Below are 22,787 nucleotides of genomic sequence, written 5' to 3'. Positions count from 1 at the left end.
AGGGCCATTGCAGAGGAAAAATATGGAAAAGAATTAGTTCAAATTGCGAAAAAGGCTGGAGGACAAACAGAGATCAAGTAAGAATTGGATGACATCCAGTGGTGTATCTATAAAAGTTGCAGTGTGTGCGGCAAACACAGGACACATCTCCAGGTCAACAGGGGATGTTGCTCCAGAAAAGGAGGCATTGAGATCTTATCACATAACCCCCTCCACACACACAGCTTTACATTACTGGTATTGTAAGGAGGCATGGCTACAATGAGTCAAATCAGAGAAAAGCGCATAATAGCACTACCCACTTTTCCTTTGCTCGACTAAGGGGGGTGAACGCGCTGAGCGGGGGGGGGGGGGGGGGGGGGTAAGTAGGCTGCAGGAGACTTGCCCACTCCTCTGGGTGGCTGGGAGTACCAAATCGGGAGAGTAGGCAAGCATGCCTTACATTGTATGCTTGTGCAGGGCAGTGTACCTAGTTGCTGTATTCAAAATACACTGTAGCAGTGAAAGTCTCATACTGTACATGTAAATCAGGAATGCAGTAATACAAATACAAAACAAAATCTCCGTACTTCCACTAGGATGCAGCAGGAATGCAGCAAGTTTGGAAAAATTGTGTTTTTATATGTTAAAGACATTTGTTTTTAAAGCAATATTTGTATTTAATTACCTGTGTATGTGCTAATTTCAGCAAACTACGGGAGTCCTTTGATACTGTAAAACAACGTAAGTATCAAACTTTATTCTTTAAAATGTAAATATTGTATTAGATGTTAGGTATTTAGAGACAATGGGCCAAATGAAATGTTATTTGTAAAAAGTCCCTGCCGTGGAATTAAAAGTATAGGGAAATTTACTAAAATGGGAGATCTATTTCACATGGGATGTTGCTATGGTAAACCAATCAGAAACGGTCTATTATCTTCTAGAGGGTGCTAAATAAATAAGAAATAGATTCTGATTGGTTGCCCATAGCAACATCCCTGCAATAAAACACCCAACTTAGTAAATTTTCCCCAAAATTTGTTAAATGAAAGCAACTAGCTTTTGTCTTTCACAAATTCGCCACTATACATCTCATGATAAAATTGTACAGAAATCTGATCTATTGCCTTATAACATTTCGCTTAATATATGTCAATATGATGTGTAGCCCTTTTATGTGCTTTATTACAATATATACCCCAATGTATTTTAGAAATTGAGATTATAGGTCTCGCACACATCCAACTGGCCACAGCACTGAGGGAGGAGCTGCGGAGTTTGGAAGATTTCAGAGAGAGGCAGAAGGAACTAAGAAAAAAGGTGACTTAAAAAGTAGAATATAAAGTGTAATGTACTCAAAAATTATAACTTTTTTATGAATACACTTAGGGCCTGATTCTGGTTGACTCAGTAAGCTGCGAAGATCAGCTTACCGAGTCCCAGAGTGCCCGTCTGGCTAATATAACTGTGACACCAGTGGAGTATTTATAATAGATGCAGTGGGAGCCCACACTGCACACGCTGCACCCATTTTGAAAATACTTACCCTCTGGAGTCCAGCGATGGAGACAGAAATTGCCGGAAAAATGTCACAGTGTGCTGCACATTCGCAATGGAGTCTGTGCGCGCTAGTGCTTAGGCTCCACATTACTGCAGGTGCAGAAATCTCCAGAATATGGCCACAGCGCCATTTTTCTGGAGATCTGCACATGCGTAGAAGGGTCTGAGCGCTCTTGTGCTCTGATCCTGCTACTCTTAGCAGAGAGGAAGGAGCCCGGCTGGAGGAGGCTGCACATGGGCCTCCCCTCTCTTAAAACAACCCTGTGTGACAATACTGTAGTGCCAGGGTAATTTCACACTGCAAACACTGGGTACCTGACTACTATTGGGGTGCCAGGGTAATCACACAACCCACACACTAACTACCTACTAACTTGGGAGTGCTGCTAAGACCTCTTCTCTTATGGACATTGAGTTTGAAGCACTTTACTTGGTGATGTCCCAGTTTCCTAATGATTTAGCAGGTTGCATTTCCATGAATATTTACAGCGCTCACAAAATGGCTGCCGTCAATTAATTGCTTTTATGAAATGCAATATCTGAGATGAGTTACTTTGCCAACCATAATATAGTATAACATATAAACACCACTATAGCAGTGTTACTGTCTGACTGATATATTTTATTGTGTCCTTGCACAGTATGAGTATGCCATGGAGCGTCTGCAGAAAAATAAAGTATCCTTGTACAAGAAGACAATGGATGTGAGTTCTAATAAAGTATTAATCTAAGTAATTATAATTAATTTAAATAAGATCTGTATTCAGTAGTGTACATTGTTTGTGCTAGCTGTGCAAAATCGTAAAATTAGAAATGTTCATTTTAAATTCTCATACAGGTTGAGTATCCCTTATCCAAGGGATACTCAATGTCAGCACCGGGGTTCCTTGTGTTCCCGGCTGTGACCGTGGTGGACCAGTGGAGGGCGCTGGGTAGCAGGACGAAGGAGGTTTGAGGTAGTCGGAACTCATGCACGGTGGATCGAGGAAGATGACCTGCTGGGGACACAGAGGATTGGCTGAGACCTAAAGCAGAGGCGCGGGGTCTAAGCCGACAATGGTATTCACCAGGGACCCCCGCAAGGGGATATGGACTTAGCTGCAACTGCCGACCAGGTCGCGGCCCTCTGCCCAGGTTCCTCTGTGGCTTTTGCAGGGTTAGATACTCTGGGGTCTCTAGAGCAATGATGTTGAGGGTTACTTAAACCATCGATGGTGACCGATGGCACTGAATGCTTGACAGCAACACGGAGGGTACGGAGGGATGCATATAACAGACAGTTCACAGTATAGGGGACTGAGTACCACGGGATGCGGCCTGGGAGCCGGAGAAGACACGAGGGTGAACACAGGGAGTACTGGAGATCGCTGGGGAATACTTAAGGATCACTGGAGATCGCTGGAGCGGCCTGGAAGCCGACACTGGGGATCACTGGGGCGGCCTGGGAGCCGAGGTTGTAGTTGGCAGCCTGGGAGCTGCGAGATGGCCTGGGAGCCGGTGATGACAGTTGGCAGCCTGGGAGCTGCAGGATGGCCTGGAAGCCGGAGATGACGACCTGGGAGTCGTTGGTCTATGATGTCGATAACCAGGAGAGAATGTCGGAGTCTCTGGAGGCACTTTGGAAAACAGTTGACACAGGATGTCGACAACAGACGATAATGTGACAATACTGGGATGCAGCAACTGGTGGACGTCAGGGATGTCGACTGAGATGTAATAGTCTCTATGGAGCACAATAACAGTGAGCCAACCCAGGTGTTGACGGGGACTGTCGACAGGATCAGGACAAGATGGTGAAATCACTGATATTGGTAACTGGCTTAAGAGCCAGAGAGGTGCTCAGCGAGACACCTGATACTGGACCGCAGGGATGGTATTAGCAGGAGTCTCTGGAGATGAAAGGAACCAGGTAAGTAGCAGCAGGACACTTGGAGATGGTATCGCTGGAGACTGGATAGCCAGGAGCCTTGGAACTCTCTGTCTCTGGGGTAACCACACAGGAAGCAGAATGAACATTTGTTCAAGGCAAGGAGGACTCTGGGAAGCTGGCTTATATTCCTCCAGGTGATTGCTTGATTGTCTGCAGCTTGCAGTAGCAGACAGAACCAGGAAGTATGCCTTGAGTTACCTGGGATCATGTGACTGGTGCTGAACTCAGGGAGCTTCACAGGAGTTCTAATCACTGAAAATGCAGAGCAGCTGCAATAGCAGCAGCTAGGAAACAAACAGGCATAGAAACCTCAGGAAATAATTGTGAACCAAGTCAGGTTCATGACACTCAACCTGTACTTACATTTTGCAATTTTTGTGATATACATCATGCCTCAATCATAAACTGCGGAGACAGCTTTTCTGAATTGTGATAATGTTCCCCTACTGCTGAGTCCATAAGAACTTCATCACGTACCTTGTCCGTATCTCCGCTTCCCAATCCCTCCTGGCATCACGTGTGTGTCCTCTTCCCCGCTCCCCTTCTCTTGCTTACCTTGTCCATGTCATACTTAAAAAAATATATCCTGTTAACTGATTATAATTATAAAGAGATTGTGCTGTAGAAACAGAAAAACTTTTATTGTTTATTGTGGGGCTTTCATGAGGCATGCACGCGGGATGTTTTTGCTGTTTTTGTAAACGATCTATAGTACATTGCTTCGAAATGATGCACAAATTGCTCTATGTGTACACAATATAGCAACGGCAATACATGGTTCAGCACTTTCCCATACCCTGCTGATATTTAGGGCATGCAATATATATCTAGAACTGAATTTCAGATCAGGAGCTATATACAAAGAAATTATGATAATACTAATAACAATAATACCACCATATTATAATAAATGGATGCTGTATATATAAAAAAAACTAGCAGCGGACCCTTAGTGTGTCTGTGTATACCTGTATCAATTGATGAGGACAACTATCAATCGATAGGTCTTGGAGCAATGAAAAAAGGAACTGGGTCCCGCACCAATTTAATCAGGTGCATGTATGTCTGACTTAAAAACCAAACAATAATAACCTCCCTCTGGGACTGCCAGTCCGGGCTGCAATAAGTACAGAGCTGGTATCTGTATGAAGTCTACTCTACAATGACGGGGGTAGAGGCAGTCCCCCTGACAAATGCTTAAGTAGGAGCCGCCGTTGATAAATGTACCTTTTACAGTTCAAATAGCACAATATATGGAAGGTGTGTTTGGATTAGAAATTATGCAAAAGCCGCAAGATGTTTTTATGATATATTTGTCTCTTTCCATTTCTGTTTAGTCGAAGAAAAATTATGAGCAGAAGTGCAGAGATGCAGAGGAAGCTGAGCAGAGCTTTGAACTCCTGGCAGTATCAGGAAATGCTAAACAAGTAGACAAGGTAAACCAGAGCCATATCACATATCTCCCTTTTTATATACATGCAGAAGGGCATACGCACCAATAATGGCTGCTCCCACTGGGAGTTAGGTTGTATAGGACGGTACATGGAGGAGACGGCCCAAAGGGTGTTTTAAAGCATTTTCCCTTTAGTACATGCCACCGTGGATCACATGACCGTGCATTATTTCCCCAGTTCCCATCTGTCACATGACCATCTATAAATAAACCCAACTGTAAACAGACCTGTCAGAAATCTAACTGGGCCTGATTCAGAGGTTGTCGCAGGTCCTGTGCTGTATGCAGATTTACAATTATTGTGAGTCTGTGGCGGCACATGGTCCATTCTGCACATTGTACACCTACGCAGGGAGAGAGAAGACAGAATGCTGCTGCCTCTCTCCCCAGAGCAGCACACAGCACTGAGCAGCATGTGCTGGGCAGGGGAGAGAGGCTGCTGCAGTCAGTTTTCTCTCTCCCTTCCGGTACTTGTGTATTTTGGCGGCGCCTCCGATGTCCGTCGTACAACGAACAGATCGCATCGCATGCCATGCACCCGATGGCATGCGATGCGATGCGATTTTGACCCCCTATACGACCAAAAATCGTATAAGCACCCTAAAGGGTGCTTTTGAGCACCCAAATGGGTGCTTACAATGTTAAATGCACCCCCACGCCACCCCCCACTATAAACGTGAACCCGAAGCGTGGCGAGCGCAGCGAGCCCGCGAGGGGCGGCGGTACGCGTCCTACGACCTTTTCATACCCCCACTATCCACGTCGGCGTGGAGTTGAGAATAGAATAGTGTGGCGAGCGCAGCGAGCCACCGAGCCCGAAGTGTGGCGAGCGCAGCGAGCCCCGCAAGGGGACGCGGATACCTTCACAGTTATACGCGTCCCCTCGCGGGCTTCACAGGTGTCCGTGGCGACGCGGACACCTGTGAAGCCCGCGAGGGGACGCGTTTACCTGTGAAGGTATCCGCGTCCCCTCGCGGGGCTCGCTGCGCTCGCCACGCTTCGGGCGCGGTGGCTCGCTGCGCTCGCCACACTATTCTATTCTCAACTCCACGCCGACGTGGATAGTGGGGGTATGAAAAGGTCGTAGGACGCGTACCGCCGCCCCTCGCGGGCTCGCTGCGCTCGCCACGCTTCGGGTTCACGTTTATAGTGGGGGGTGGCGTGGGGGTGCCTTTAACATTGTAAGCACCCATTTGGGTGCTTAACATTGTATAAGCACCCATTAGGGTGCTTATACAATGTTTAATCGCATCGCATCGCATCGTATGGCATCGTATGCCATGTACAATGGCATACAATTTCAAAATTGTATGCCATCGTGCACTATCGTACGATATCGCGTCGCATCGCATACCATCGTATGTGTTATGGTATGCGATGCGATGGGCGCCGCCAAAATACACAAGTACCTCCCTTCCTTGCTCTTTGCAACAGGGGAGGGGGTAACAGGAAATGGGCCAGTTGTGGGCACGGGTAAAGACTACCTGCACCACCACCCCTTTCGGTGCCACTGGTTAGGTTCAGTGGTGGCTCATACCTTTTAGGGGGTGGGATGCTGCCTCTGGCCATAGCCACTGCGAGGGTACTGTGATGCAGGCACCCATCCCCCCCATGTCGCCACCACCTCTACTCCAGGTCCCCGCAAAGTTTCTGGTGTCTGTGCTGCACATGTTGCCAGCTTCTATGGGCTGCTTCAGCAACAGCACATAGAATGGAATCATGGCCCTGGCGCCTGTATAATACAAATGACAGGCACCAGGACCAGCACGTGCGCAGTACTGATGTAGGTACTGGCCATGCACAAGTGTGGAATTTGCTTGGCATCCCACAGAAAGGCGTCCCGGACTGAGGGAACACCTCCCAATGGGACTGCCTTGGTGACTGGCAGGTCGGACTTCCAATAGGAAATCACTGCCAGTCACAGTGAAACCAGTGCGGTTTCACAGACTGTATCTGGCTTCACTGCAGTGGTGGATTTTACCTGGGGGGGCTGCAGCCCTGCAGCCCATAGTTAAAAGCTGCCACTGGTTAGGGTACGGGAAGGGTGGGTTAGTGTTACAACCAAAATACATCTCCATGCTGAGCGCAGAGATATTATTCCTAAACCATCCATAACATGGGCTGAGGTAGTTGTGCAAGGGAAATCAGATTGTTTCCCTGAGCCTTAAGCTCTGTACCCAGAGGACGATCGAGGAGCCTGTGCTGACCGACGTGCTTAAGCACGGATTGCTCAGCACACATCGCTGCACACTCGAGATGCACCCGGGATATGTGCTGAGGCAGCTGAGCAATCTTAGCAGGAAAGACAGTGCATGCATAGGGCAGTATTCAATGAGGCTGATTCGCCATGTTTTATGGCGATTTTGTGCTATTTTCGTGCTGTAAGGCGATTTTTTTGACTAAAACGGTGAATCACCCTATTTAATGACCAGATGGCGAATACATTTCAAGGTTTTTATCGCCATGATTCACCGAGTAGCAATCGCTATCTTTTTATGGTGAAGTGGAATGTGAACTTTTAAAATAAAGTGTTTTGTTTTTTTACATTTGGTGTCAAAAAATCAGGAATTTTATTCTGAGGAGGGGCATGCTATTTTTATTCATGTGCTGTATTTTTTTTACACAGAGCAGCCAGCAGGGGGCCGGGAGCCGAGCCGCTCATTAGATATTCATATATTCACTGCACCCGATCATTACATATGCACAATCGGGTGTAGTGAATACCCGGTCCCCTGTTGGCTATCCCGGGGGGGCAGCCTGTGCTGCCTGGCTCCCGGGGAGCCCACCTCTCCCCCACAAACATTCTGGAGCAGGCAGGGAGACTTCCATCTCCCTGCCTGCCGCCGTCCTCAGGCTCCCTGTGGCATCGCCGCAGGAGTTAAAATTCGCTGGTCAGGGGCAGTGAGCCCCTGACTCGTTGAATACTGAAGCCGGCGAGGCTCCGGAACACGGCGGGCAGTGGCGAATGTGCAGCGAATCCTAAACAGGATTCGCTGCACATCGTCAAAATTCTCATTGAATACTGCCCATAGTCTTTCCCTGCAGATGATGGCGACACGCGACACCGCGTATCACCGTCGCTGGGAGGCATATACGCGGAGCCATCCATGCTCCATTTCTACGTTTTTCCTGTGCTGCTCTCAGCACACTATTATAATCAAACTATCTTCCCACTTGGATAGTACAGTAAGTTTGTCTATACAAATCAAATCGGCCTATGGAGTTTCTACCATTTTAAGGCATTGACCTGGATATTGTTGACCCAATATACCCTAACCATTGAGCGGTGGATGCAGTTTTGATGCTTTTGCAAATGGCGGATGGTTTGCAGTCTGTGTATGTGTCTGAGCCAAAGTGCACATGTGCCATAATGGTCTTGTGAAGCCTGTAGTAGTGAGGATTTAGGCGCAGTTTGATTGACAAACTACAACAGTTTGGGGATGGTAAAGCCATGTGGTGGAAGCTTATCACAGCCAGCTTATTAGCAATGGACATTCTAATCAACCACAGAGCTGCACATAGGTCCATTGGTCTGACATGTTTCCACTGTTCATCCAATACTGCATCTTTGGAGGCATGCAGCGGATGTGCAAAGCCAGTGGGGGTGTCTCATTAAAAAAGATGGCTCCTGCAGCATTAGCATATCTTCTCAGACTGAATACACAGCACCCACAATTTGTATCCTCCTATGAGTCAGTCCCTATGTCAGTAGCTTAAAGCCGCTGTGGCCTGTGGCTATTCTTTCACTACAGCTTTTAGTTCTTCTTCCCACAAATGGATGTTTCATTTCCTGTTTTTAAATAATCCAACAAATCTTTCTAAAAAAGAATGAAAGAGTCATTAACCTGTTTTGGCCCGGTACCTGAATCAGTTGAAATGTTTTCGAGATTTTTTTGAGGATGGCTAATTTTGTCCCAATTAAGGAAAATATGGTGGAATTTTCAGATGTAATGAAAAAATATTAAAGTTCTATGTATACAACTACGCAGCTGGGCAGGCTGTCTATCCCCTTACCTTGCCAGTCTATACCACGGGGCTGCTGCCAGTGTGCGACTAGGGCATGAAGGGCCCACCAGGAAAATGTAGTGGTAGGGGCCCATGCTTGGGGTTTTTATGGTCAACCACCACAAAGTTATGGCTATCTATTAGAGCAGGGGTTCTCCAACTATTTGCTCTAGGACCCCGTCAGACAATAAATATTAATACAGGACCCCAGCAAGTTACCACAGAATGGCCGCCACATGTGTGGACAGTGAAGTGAAGTGACCACTATTGTAACAGGGAGGCAGTGGGTAATAAGGGGATGGAAAAGGGGGTAGGGTGATAGAAGAGGGAAGCAGAGGGTGTTTACTTAATGAGTTATCCCCTGTCCCCCCTCAACAAACACATTAGTCTGATGGCCAGCAACATGGAGTTATGGGACCCACTTTGGGGCCAGGACCCACAGTTTGAGAACCGCTGCATTAGATAGTGCTCTAGGCACTTTACATATATAGTAAATACTGCCAGTGCATGCATGATAATGTACCTTACTAATAACAGGAATGCACTGCATAAAATACACCATAGTCCTGTGCAGTATAATGAGACATATGTATAACTCAAGAACTTGATCCTTAGAGAAAGAGGTGGACCTACTGGGGGTTTCCCCCTTTCCTTTTATGGGCCTGTCCAACCCTGGCTGCTGCCAACAGCCAAATTCCCCAAGGCTACAACATCGGTAGTGGACAGTAAGTAGGTCGACATCAAAAGGTGACATTTAATAGGTTGTCAGGGTCAAAAGGTTGACATTCAAAATGTCGGCATGGTCAAAAGCTTGACATTCAAAACGTCAACATGAGTTTTTCATATTTTTGGGGTGTCAATGTCGACATCTGTCAACATGGACCCTCAATTTATGTAACATGTAACCTTGCATGGTTCACTTTGCTCGGCATGCTTCGGGCACACTGTTATATTCTTACTCTATGCCGACATGGATGTGGAAGTATGAAAAAGTCCAAAAAAATTACAAAAATAAAAAGTGGAAAAAAAAACATGTTGAATTTCGCGGATTTTTTTAATGTAGACCTTTTGATCATGTCGACCTTTTGAATGTTGACACTTTCACCCTATCAACCTGTTGCATGTTGTCCATTTGTTGTCGACCTATGTCTATCTAGACACTGTAGATCTATCATCTGGATACCACGACATCTGACTGTTCTGTATTACAGAACCAACATATTCATTTTTGTAGCAAACTTAAAATGTAGACAGAAGTGCGACATGATTTAAAACCATCGATTTTGTGTAGTGTTTTCAATGTTAGTTCTATGTATTTTGTTGAACAGTATTTGCTTTGTAAACTCCATCAAGTATTGTTCTATAATGAGTCATAAAGCTAAAGAAGCCTGATGGAAAAGCTTGGGCTTCCTCTCTGGTGACACTAACTACTAAAGAAAACCCACAGTACACACTTCACATGTACACTAGGATTAAATGACCAGTCTTTATAATAGCTCAATACTGTTAGCGTGTTTAGTAATTATACAACATAACTCATTCCATCCTGTAGCACTTTCACTATGAATCCTAGGCATGAGTGAGCAGCGAGTATTCTTAACCACATACTGAATCTGCACAAAAGATATCTAAAATAAACTACCCACACTGTTTCCTCCTCTAGTCTACTCTATACTCACATATTGTACAACACGTATATATCATTTACTATTATTGTATGTGAAAGAATAATGTATTCTGTACTGTGACTGTTTATATTAATAGGACCTTAATCTAATGGGGCCTACACATAGGGCAGAATGTACAGTATTAAAGAAAAGATGCAGTAAAAAAGTTTTCAGTGTTTTTACTGAATTTTTGAAATGCACTAGAAATGAGGAAGTCCAAACACCAAGCAGTAGCGGGGATCGCGGGACAGCTGCCCTTTGCGTTGCTCATCGCATATGTTAGTACATATGCAATGAGCATTGCCGCGATGGGTGGCTGGATGTACTGCTGCTGCTTGGTACATCCCGCCCATAGCGATTTTTAGCCATTTTCTAAGTGAAAAATAACCCTACAGGGGTATGTAGGGGCCAACAATAGCAGTGCGTAGCCTCCTGCGGCATTATTTCTGTGACCTCATCAGATTTGGTACTTGTGTATTATCACGGCGCCCATCGCATCACATCGCATACCATTAATTAAGGTATGCGATGGCATGCGATGGACCCGATTTCAGCCTTTTCCAGGGCTGATAATACAATTTTAAAATCGGGTCACATCGCATGCCATTACAATGGTATGCGATGCGACGCAATTTGCCATTGAGTCCCATGTTAAATGGCACCCCCAGACCCGATTTTTAATTGCATACCCACCCTGATGGGTAATAAATATGTAAAATGTCCCCACATTGTTAACGGCCCCCCACTATGAACGCCAACCCGAAGCGTGGCGAGTGCCGCGAGCCCGCTAGGGGCGGCGGTACGCATCCTCCGACTTTTTCATACCCCCACTATCCACGTTGGCGTGGAGTTGATTTTATAAAGTGTGGCGAGCGCAGCGAGCCCCGCGAGGGGACGCGCATTACTTCACAGGTATACGCGTCCCCTCGCGGGGCTCGCCACGCTTCAGGCTCGCCACACTTTATAAAATCAACTCCACGCCGACGTGGATAGTGGGGGTATGAAAAGGGCGGGGGACGCGTACCGCTGCGCACGCCACGCTTCGGGTTGCCGTTCATAGTGGGGTGGCGTTAACAATGGGAGGCATTTCACATACTCATGACCCATGAGGGTGGGTATACAATTAAAAATCTGGTCTGGGGGGCATTTAACATGGTAATAAGGCATCTGGGTGCCTGTACAATTAGGAATCGGGTGAAATCGCGTCGCATCGCATGCGATTTTTCATCGTACAATGCCCTGCGATGGAAATCGGGGGCGCCGTGATAATACACAAGTACCTCAGATTTTCCTAGTACATCCCATGGCTGGCAACTCTCAGCTGCTGGCACTGGCGTCTCTTCCTCCATTGATGCCCCAGCTCTCCTACAGGTAGCTATGGCTGTGATCTACTTAGTGATGCCGTAAACCGGTTTCCAAAAAGTGGCTATTATGGGGCAGTGCCACCATATATGAAAGGGCGGACCGGATGAGTGGCCACATCTCCAACAACGTGCCAGCTCCTCTCTGACAATACAGATGCAACATTCGGGTCAGATACGGACGTGGATTGTCAAATTTCTGTGTTCCACCAGAGACCTATCTAGCGGCATACCACTCTCCATTGTTATACTGCAAATAATAACAGAATGCTGTGACATTGGGGTGAATTTATGAAGCTTGGAGAAGTGTTATCTATCCCCATAAAGAACGTTATGAGCAAGGTGATAATGGTTCAGCCAATCAGCTCTTACCTGTCAATTTACATATTGTAGCTGATTGGCTGAACCATTATCACCTTGCTCATAACGTTCTTTATGGGGATAGATAACACTTCTCCAAGCTTCATAAATTCACCCCATTGTCTCTTTCTTTGGAGTAGTAAAGAACTTAAATCTCTTTTATATTTCAGAGTCAGAACAAACTGAAGCAGTGTAAGGATGCTGCTGCTGATGCAGGTACAGAAAGTGCTGTGCTGTCTCTCTAATGTGGGAATGAGGTCTACTGCCTCCCTAGTCTTTATAACAAGTTATACATTATCTGTTTTATAATATACGCCATTTGTAGATAATTATATCAGTGTTGGAATTCACAAGCAATTTAGGACCTGATTCACGTTGGCTTACTAACTAGAGTGTAAATTCACTGCTTAGCGAGCCATCTAATGCCACCCACTGGACGAGCGAATGCCCGTCCCCCCCCCCCCCTGCCGCTGTCTTAAAATCCCCACCGCATAAACATCCATTCGTAGGGGAGCATACGGGGGCAAATTCATTCGATTTTCCCCTGTTTGCAAATATACATCAGTCTTGACTGACCTACTGACATCCTGTGACCTCAGCCACCCGCCCCTGGCAGGCATCGGCCTGCCTGCGTGATCGGGAAAGCCCGGAATTTTCACAAGGAACCTCTTCGGCTGGATGCCCAGAAATGTTTCGGGCTGAGCTGTGCTGCAGGAGCATGATCTCAGGAGAAATTTCCATGCATATCACTGATTAAAAGGTGTGCCTCCAGCTGTGCACCACTGGCGCACCACCATCTGCAAGCATACACAACCCCCTCTGTTGCTCACCTCCCAGTCCCCGCCTCTCCATCCCATTGATTATGCTCCGGATCACCAGGGCTCCACTGCTGCTTCCCTGCCCAGCCACTATTCACAGCAGCCCTGCTTGAGCAAGTTTGGGGGCAACTTGGCAGCAATCGGGAGCTCTCGGGAGTTCAGTCACCCGAACACATGAATGCCCAAGCACAAACCTCCCCTCGAAAATAGCAGCAGGGTTTTTGAGCGCTAGGGACAGGTGTGCTGTGATGTGTACAGATAGCTGCCCTCTGGTAGAGGGATGCCGCCCTCAATGCAAGGTGCACAAAGAAAAAGAACCAGTAGGCGCCTTCTGTACACTTAAAACAATTTATTTACTAAATATCACAAGAAACCATAAAAACATATGTATAAATAAACAATAAAACAATGATGCATGCATGCACAATAACCACAATTATTCTAAAAAGCCATTCAGATGCAAGTGCATAATGTTTGTAACTATAGTTACCAGTTCCTTTTTAGGACAAGTGGGGCGTTGAGGTTGGCAAATGTTTCCAACAGATCACACTCAGTTGTGGTGTAATTAGTGAAAGAAAAATCCTTTCCAGCAAGCCTTAGGCAAAGTCCTTTCCTTAAATGCTGATGTTTCTATATATAAAGGTCAGTCTTTTATTGGACAATGCAACCTCCTGTGACCATCTGACATGTAAGTTGCTCAGTGTGTTATTTATTAGGTCACAGTACCTTTTGTGAGGTTTTCCACACTTGCTTTGTCCGGCCAGTGGATCTGACTGCAGCCAGACTGCACAATACTCCAAAGGGTGAGCAGCAGGTGACAGCCGCTCTTGGGTGCGCTGTTGTCAGGCGCACAAACCACCGTGTGTGGTAACTGCTGGATGAAGCTCTGTTTGCAGGCTAAATGTGTCAGCTGCAGGAACTGGGTTGTCGCGGGTTGGTTCAAGCCGATATGGCAGATGTTTCCTCTCGGTCTAATGCCGTCAGTGTTCCCCGTCGGTCCTCAGCTGTCGACACTTCTGAATAGCTCCTCACAAGACGCGTTTCGCCGCGCTCAGGCGGCTTTTTCAATTGCTGCTGTCTTAAAATCCCCACCGCATAAACATCCATTCGTAGGGGAGCATACGGGGGCAAATTCATTTGATTTTCCCCTGTTTGCAAATATACATCAGTCTTGACTGACCTACTGACATCCTGTGACCTCAGCCTCCCGCCCCTGGCAGGCATCGGCCTGCCTGCGTGATCGGGAAAGCCCGGAATTTTCACAAGGAACCTCTTCGGCTGGATGCCCAGAAATGTTTCGGGCTGAGCTGTGCTGCAGGAGCATGATCTCAGGAGAAATTTCCATGCATATCACTGATTAAAAGGTGTGCCTCCAGCTGTGCACCACTGGCGCACCACCATCTGCAAGCATACACAACCCCCTCTGTTGCTCACCTCCCAGTCCCCGCCTCTCCATCCCGTTGATTATGCTCCGGATCACCGGGGCTCCACTGCTGCTTCCCTGCCCAGCCACTATTCACAGCAGCCCTGCTTGAGCAAGTTTGGGGGCAACTTGGCAGCAATCGGGAGGTCTCGGGAGTTCAGTCACCCGAACACATGAATGCCCAAGCACAAACCTCCCCTCAGCGGCTGTGAACAGCTGAAGCCAGTAGCAGCCCCAGGGGAGCAGGGGCTGCTGCAGAAGACCAGCGGCTCAGCTGCAGCTTGAGTGGTGAGTATTTCTGGGGCAGGACAAACCTGCCCTGGTAAGTTTGTCCTGTCCCAGGAAAACCCACCACTCAAGGGGTTAAAGATGATTGCATCCTTTGCATTTGAGTTACAGACACAATAATGTAAATATACAGAACACCTTTTCCCCTTGTAACCAAATTGTGCTTATTATTTCCTAGACAAGCTATACAAGCAAAATGTTTGTTTACTGGACAAAGCTCGCATTGAGTGGGAGATGGAGCACATTAACACCTGTGAGGTACTCAGTCTGTCTTGGACATATGCTTGGACTAATATGTATGCATCATGCAAATGTTATACTGTGTACAATATTCTTCTTTTCAGGCATTTCAACAGCAGGAGATAGACCGGATAACAATACTGCGCAATTCACTCTGGGTTCAGTCCAACCAGTTCTCCATGCAATGTGTGAAGGATGATGAGGTAACAAACACCTTCAAGCATTAGGGGAAATCCACTCACTGAAGGGACTAGTAGCTCTAAGCATGCAAGGGTCAAATGTTACCCTATATAAGAGCATGTAGTTTTCACTTCAGTTTAAATACTTACATCTCATACTGCATAGGAAACGGACAGGGAAAAGAAATAAGAAACACCAGCCAGGGATACATTAAATATATAAAAGGGGGACAGAGGTACACATGGATAGGGGTAGTGGTAAACATGGGTACTGGCAGAGTCAGATGGACCCACTGGGGTCCATTTATCAATACATTTTTTTGCTATTTCCACAAACAACCCTCTGAGCCCCTGCCTGTGTGAGTGCTCTATAATACATAGGGCCGGTACATTAGCACCCCAAATACTCATATCGCGCCCAGATCGCATTGAATATGGGTTTTGGAGCAGATGTAGTCATCTGTTCACTTACTTTGCAGCAGGTGGTTCTAGTGCAGAAAACAAGATATAGGTAGGGAAGTAAGTCATATTGATGGTGTGTAAATTAGCCCAGCCAACAGAAGAGGGCAGAGGAGTACTCATTCAAAATATTAGCTAGACAAAAGAAATGTAGAGAGGGTGAGTGGCAGCATATGTGCTCAGCTGCAACTGTAACAGCCTATGGGTCCATTTATCAATAATCACATTGGTAATGCCATCTGGGCAGGATATTAGCTCCCAAAATCACATTGCAATGTTATCACTCCCAAATGTATGATGCTGCAACTGCGTTGTGCTCACTTCAGTTCAATTAGAAAAATGGCAGTTGGGAGTTGATTGGCAGGTGCATTATCACCTTCTACTTTATCTCCACTTTGTCTCTTCACCAGACTTAACCTGCTCCATTGTTAGATGCGAGGAACAATCTAGTAAATCTTATAGCATCCAAACCCCATAGAATTTAATGGGTTTTGCAATTATTTTTTAGAAATGGAGGCAATGCAGCAGATAACGGAGATCCCTGCTGCAATCCTTCCTTCCTGCATGTGGGTGATACTAAATATTTTCAAGTAGCTTGGAAATGTGTGGTGTTTTTTTTTTTTTTTTAAATAAGTCCCTACGTAACATAGCTTCATGGATGCCAATGGCCAGTTAAAGGAACTGGGAACGAGACTGTCCTTGGAGCACCTGACACCCGGGTCTCTCCTGCCCCTGAGCCCGGTAATGTATGCAGAATGATTGCATATCTGCTATATTCTGCTGTGGATAATCCAAATGCCACCTGACACCCAACATAGGTCATTAGTTTTACAATGTCTAGGTCAAAACCAAAAGGTCGACAGTAACAAAAGCATGATACAGATATGACAACACATGAAAAAGTCGGGCCAACTTTTCAGTTCCCAATGATAGTTCACGTGGATGGTAAAGTATGGAAAAATTTTAAAATGGGGAAAAAAAATCCCCAAAAATTTACTTTTTATCGTTTCGACCTTAGCCATGTTGATCATTTGAAGATGTCCACTTTTGACCATTTTGACATTATGATGTAGACATACAGTATTGACTGTCTACCATCCTAGACATTGTCAACCTACCATCTGGACAAGGTCCACCTGTATTAAAGTATGTGCTAACCCTGCATAAAATTTAAAGCAATTCATTTTGTGCCTACCAATTGCATTGAAAAACGGAAAACCATTTTTCTGAGATACACTTTGCCAATGCAAAACAAAGCTTCATACACAGGAAAGGACCACATACACTTTCATGCTTATGTTTAGCTAGAAATGAGTCAAAAACAAGCCGTATATTAGATGAAAACAGGAAAGTTGAATGAAAAGTAGTGGGTGTAAAGAGGTGGGAGGTAGGTCTCTGATGTGAGGTAGGTCTGCCTAATTGCTGTTATCTGTTCTTGTCTAGATGATGGAGGTTGTCAGACAGAGCCTGGAAAAGTGTGATGTGGACGAAGAGATTCATCTGTTCATTGAGGCCAAAACCACAGGAAAGATTCCCCCCGGTACATACTGTAACATATGTTGTCATGTCTAATATCATAACCATCATTTCTACACATATAATGGTTGCATAATACTGCAGCCTAGGGAAATCAGGGGTGGATACAAAATAAAATTACAGGAGGGGGGGGGGGCACCATGGTGGGAAGGAGGGGACAGCCGGTATTTGTGCGAGCTCCTGGGAAAGACTCGCAACAAGGGAATGCCGTATTATGGGGAGAGGGTGATGCCTTGAAGAGGCAGAGGGTGACAGGAGAGAGAGTGGGACATGGGGAGGATAGTGACACAAAAGAGATGCAGAGCGTGAGGCAGTAGGGGAAGGGGAGAGGTAGTGGGAGACAAAGCAGCAGTGGGTGACAGCGAGAGGCAATTTGTGATGTCATGGAATCGGTGACATGGGAGATAGTGGGTGATAAAGGCACTTAATGATCAAGAGAGTCAGGGAAAATGAAAGGCAGGAGATGACACTGATTATGGAATGAAGCTGGCTATGTCTTGAAAAAGGCTCAGGTGAGAGCCGAAATGTAGACTGTTCCACATATAGCTATGCGACCATGAATAACTAACAAGTATTTTTGCTGATTGAGGACTCCAGTGCAAACACCCCAGCATTGAAAAAAAAAAACTTGACGTCAGCGAGTGCATCATCTCCAAATAAATGTTATAATATATATATTTGATATTTGATGTTGGAATATAAGTACTGCTATTATCTGCTTGCAGCTCCTGTACTGTATGAGAGCTACGATAATGTTTATAGACCAGGGAGCAGTAATGGAAACAATCTTCATGCTGGCAGTAGTAAGATGATAAAAAGGTGAGATGTTAAGTTATGTCATTGTAAGTGAGTATATTGTATATGATGCAATATGAAGTGTACTTAAGCACTATTCTAGCTGTAAACGAGGATTGTGAAATCAGATAATACCCACAGTTTATGCACAACTCTGCTAGTCAGCAATAAAAATCCATAGGCCCTCACCAATCTTTCAGTATGTGCAAATTATCCATTACAAGTGAGTCCCACATCTTCAGACACATGTGGAGGTGTGACTAAGATGCATGTAACTCTACATTGCCCATACTTACATATGCCACTGCAAATTTCATTTTCAGTATTCAAATAGGGTTACCACCTTCTTGTTGAGCGATTCCCGGACATTGACCCACCCCTTGATCCACCCACAGCCCACCCATTGACCAGCCCCAAGTCCCACCCCTTGACCCGCCTTATCATGGTTTATTTTCCTTTGCTCCAATTCTGTTCTTGATTTTGCACACCGTAATGCCACTTACATATTTTACGACACACCGCGATACCCATTATACATTTTGCCACATACTGCGATGCCCATTACACATTTTGCCATAGATTGCAATATCCATTACATGTTATGTGACACACCGTGATGCCCATTACACGTTATGCCACACATGCCCATTAAATGTTATGCCAGGGCTTGGCAAATGTTTTTAACATGTAGGAGCCAGACAAACTAAAAATAGGGATAGTGTGCGCCGAAGGCAAGCACCAAAGATTTACACTGTAATGCCTATTACACATCACACACATCTTACACATTATGCCACATGCCATATTGCCCATTACACATTATACCAAACACCATAATGCCCATTACACATTATATTAAACACCGTAATGCCCATTACACATTATACCAAACACCGTAATGTCCATTACAAGTTATGCCACACACACTGTAATGCCCATTATATATAATACCACATGCCGTAAAGCCTATTACATATAAGTGCTGCTTACCTACATGCTCGTTGTTATGGGTTTAATTCTTGATGCCAAGGGTTTCAATATTTCATGCTCGATGGCAGGGATGTGCCAGGGGTTATATGCTCTATGCCAGGGGTTATATGCTCTATACCAGGGGTTAAATGCTCTATAACAGGGGTTATATGCTTTATGCCACGGGTTATATGCTCTGTGCCAGGGGTTATATGCTCTATCCCAGGGGTTATATCAGGGGTTATATGCTCTGTGCAAGGGATTATAGGCTCTATGCCAGTGGTTATATGCTCTATGCCAAGGGTTATATGCTCAATCCCAGGGGTTATACAATCTATGCCCCGGGTTATAGGCTCTATGCCAGGGGTTATAGGCTCTATGCCAGGGGTTATATGCTCTATCCCAGGGGTTATATGCTCTATCCCAGGGGTTATATGCTCTATGCCAGGGGTTATATGCTCTATGCCAGGGGTTATATGCTCTATGCCAGGGGTTATATGCTCTATGCCAGGGGTTATATGCTTTATGCCAGGGGTTATATGCTTTATGCCAGGGGTTATTTTCTCTATCCCAGGGGTTATATGCTCTATCCCAGGGGTTATATGCTTTATGCCAGGGGTTATATGCTCTGTGCCAGGGCTTATATGCTCGATGCCAGGGGTTATATGCTCTATACCAGGGGTTATATTCTCTATCCCAGGGGTTACATGCTTGTTGCCAAGGGGGGAGTGAGAGGTGAAGCCAGGCAGGGTGAGCGGTGCGGCAGTCAGGGTGAATGGTGAGACAGGCAGGGTGAGCGGTATGACAGGCAGGGTGAGAGGTACGACAGGCAGGGTGAGCGGTGTGACAGGCAGGGTGAGCGGTGTGACAGGCAAGGTGAGCGGTGCGACAGGCAGGGTGAGCGGTGCGGCAGGCAGGGTGAGTGTCGAGGGCAGATTCAAATTAGCTGCAGACCTGCTCTTCTATCTTTGTTGGGCCAGCGGCTATTATCTCTACCGGTGGCCCGGCTCTCCCTCCCTGCTCTGTTCCCGGCTTAATTACCAGACTAGCCTAGAAGAAAGAAAGAACTCTCACTTTTTGAGGGGCACAACTTTTTTGATTTTTAAAATATAATGTTTAATTAATTATGCATATAAAAATTATTATTGGGAGCCAATTATTAGAACATGGACACATATACATACACATACGACAAAAAACATGCAAAATCTCACAATTATGAAAAAAACAAGACAAAACAAGAAAGCCCTTGCTTCAATTGATCTTTGCGGCAGAGGGGCTGAAATTAAATGATTGCGAACTAGCGAAAATATCTGGCACAATTGCTTAAACTAAATCTGGCAAATATTGCTACAAAGTGAGACATGAAATGATAGATACAAAACAAATAATTGTTAATACAGATGGGGCAGGCCTCTTCTTTGCTGGCGAATCTCCAGAACGTCACCGCTGGCGATCCGCCAGCAGCCTGCCTCACCATCTGACTGAGACGCGCGTGCGTCTCACGCGCGTCTCAATCTCCGTCGGCGGGGCGATGGGAACCCTGTCCGTCTCCACTTCAGGGAGACGGACAGGGTTAGGGGGGGTGCGGGCAGGCGGCGGGGACCCCGGGTGACTGCCGACAAGCCGGCGGTGACCCGGGGAAAGCGCCGTCGGAAGGGGACGCGCGTGCGCGTCCCCTTCTCGCTATAGAGACTGGCGCTAGCAGGGGATGGCGTCTGGCATCGCCATCGCCATCCCCTGCAAAGATGGGACCTGCCCCATCTGTAACTGTTGCCTGTGATGTCCTTTGCAACAGTTGTAGTAGTTAAGTGTGACAAAGTTGCAATTACTTAATTTTTTAGGTTAGCAGTGTCTCTGTGTCTCTAGAAAAAAGCTTTGAAGAGAACAATTGCACATACCAGCCACTTGATTGAAAGATAATAATCTCTTATTAATGAAATATTGGTACTTGTGTAATTTACACCAGGATCACATAAATGCATATTTATTAATTATCTGTTGCTTTGTTTTGCTAAATAGTAGACCACAGGCTACTATAGGATAAAGCCATGTGGAGATAGTGTTATCCTATTTAGGCTTGGTAAATCCAACAGCTCGACAGTCCCATGGAAATTTATGGAGGTAGGATTTGGGGATGACAATAAAGGGACTGCAGATACCTCCATAGTACATCTGAGGGATACTTAGTATTTGTGGGTGCACCTCCCAAAAAAGACTGTTTTTAACCCTTTGAGTGCCAACATCTCTGTGAGAGATCTGCAAAATATCTGCTAAAAGTGCCAACATCTCTGTTAAAGATGGTCAAAAAAATGACATTCAAAATCTTTGTGAGAGATGTGCAAAATATTCTCTAAAAATGCCAGCATCACTCACATTTGTTGTTATATAAATTCAAATACAAAATGTGTAAAAAAAGTTCCCATTTCCTACATAAGGTCATTATGATGAATAAAAATGATGGTACTTGTTTCCTAGCACGGCGCCACCGATTTTGATTGTATCCATCGGGTCGGAAAAATCGCGTCGATCGCATCCCATACCAACCAAATCGCATGCGATGCGATCGACCCGATTTTTACATTGGAATCAATGTAAAATGGTCCCTGAGACGCGATTTTACATCGATTTCAATGTAAAAAGCCCCAAAACCCCCCATTTTAATACCAAATCCCCCCTCATGTTTTAAATGCCCCCCCCCCCCATTGTTTTTTTTTTTTTATAAACGTTTTATTGTAGTTTTTTTGAAAATAGAGAAAACAAAACAAATAATAATAAGATACAAACAGTGGTCGAAGTGGGGCGGTATACGGGGGTATGGCATACCCCCACTCTGAAGATAAAAAAAATAGTTTTTTTTCCCCCTCAGGATGCTCTCTGATCACTCAGCAGCACATATTGTGCTTTTGTAATACCCCTGTACAACGGGGCAGTCTGGCAGGGGACGTTGATGGACAGGGGGGTGTCCGAAGGTGCGCACTATATTCACTCTTTACTTTTCCATACCCCCACTTCAAAATTTCCATACCCCCACTTCAAAATTTCCACTTCGACCACTGGATACAAATACAGGTAAACTGTTACATCAGAAGAGGTCTCCGGCATGTATTGTACACAGTCTCCGGTCTGCTCATCTCGCAAACTATGAATATAAATTACTAAAGCATATCTTGTCTGTAGTAGACAATGCCACCGTAGAAAGTTTTGAGACTAATACAGGTCTAACTAGGACGGAGAGATGGAGAAGTAACTCAGGGGTGGCCACGTACAGGGCCGCCGAGAGGCAGGGGGGGCGGGTACATTTTACCTGGGCCCGGGCCTGCCAGGGGGGCCCGGGTCCAGACACACACTTTGAAAAAAAATATTTGTTGGGGCTGCGGGAGGATTAGCGCCCGCCCGCCCGCCCATGTGTCCGGCCACCCACTTGTCATCTGTGGCTGCCCCTGCCTTCCCCTTCCCCTGCATATAGTGCACAGTCAGTCAGTCAGTGAGAGACAGACGCTAGAAGTGATAGTTCACCTCTAGCGTCTGACAGGAAGCACAGCTCTGCACTTCCTGGTAACGCTGCAGAGCTGTGCTCCCTGTCAGATGCTGGAAGTGAAAAATGACTTCTAGCGTCTTATCAGCGGAAGCAGGGGAGAGTGAGACTGACAGCCAGGGCTCTGCACTGCGGGGCTGGCCCCGCCCACCACACTCGGAGCAGCAGCAGCAGCCAGGCTCCGTGTGTCAGGGACAAGCCCTGCTCCTGCCTCTTCCAGCTCC

General features: G+C 46.0%; 1 protein-coding gene across 2 annotated transcripts in view; it reads left to right on the top strand.

The window, feature by feature from the left end:
• PSTPIP1 (proline-serine-threonine phosphatase interacting protein 1) overlaps positions 1–22,787 on the top strand; it is an 82,033-nt gene that overhangs the window by 46,053 nt on the left and 13,193 nt on the right. For both annotated transcript variants that reach the window (XM_083183155.1, XM_083183154.1), the window contains 10 exons: positions 3–77; positions 689–723; positions 1,196–1,302; positions 2,184–2,246; positions 4,810–4,908; positions 12,489–12,534; positions 15,026–15,105; positions 15,192–15,290; positions 17,169–17,265; positions 17,987–18,080. In XM_083183155.1, the coding sequence (XP_083039281.1) occupies positions 3–77; positions 689–723; positions 1,196–1,302; positions 2,184–2,246; positions 4,810–4,908; positions 12,489–12,534; positions 15,026–15,105; positions 15,192–15,290; positions 17,169–17,265; positions 17,987–18,080 (795 nt within the window). The remainder of the gene's footprint in view (positions 1–2; positions 78–688; positions 724–1,195; positions 1,303–2,183; positions 2,247–4,809; positions 4,909–12,488; positions 12,535–15,025; positions 15,106–15,191; positions 15,291–17,168; positions 17,266–17,986; positions 18,081–22,787) is intronic.

The sequence above is a fragment of the Crinia signifera genome, chromosome 4 (assembly GCF_055691185.1).
Source record: "Crinia signifera chromosome 4, ASM5569118v1, whole genome shotgun sequence".
NCBI lineage: Eukaryota > Metazoa > Chordata > Amphibia > Anura > Myobatrachidae > Crinia > Crinia signifera.
The sequence above is the reverse complement of the archived record's forward strand: the minus strand, read 5'-3'. Positions and strand labels throughout refer to the sequence as shown.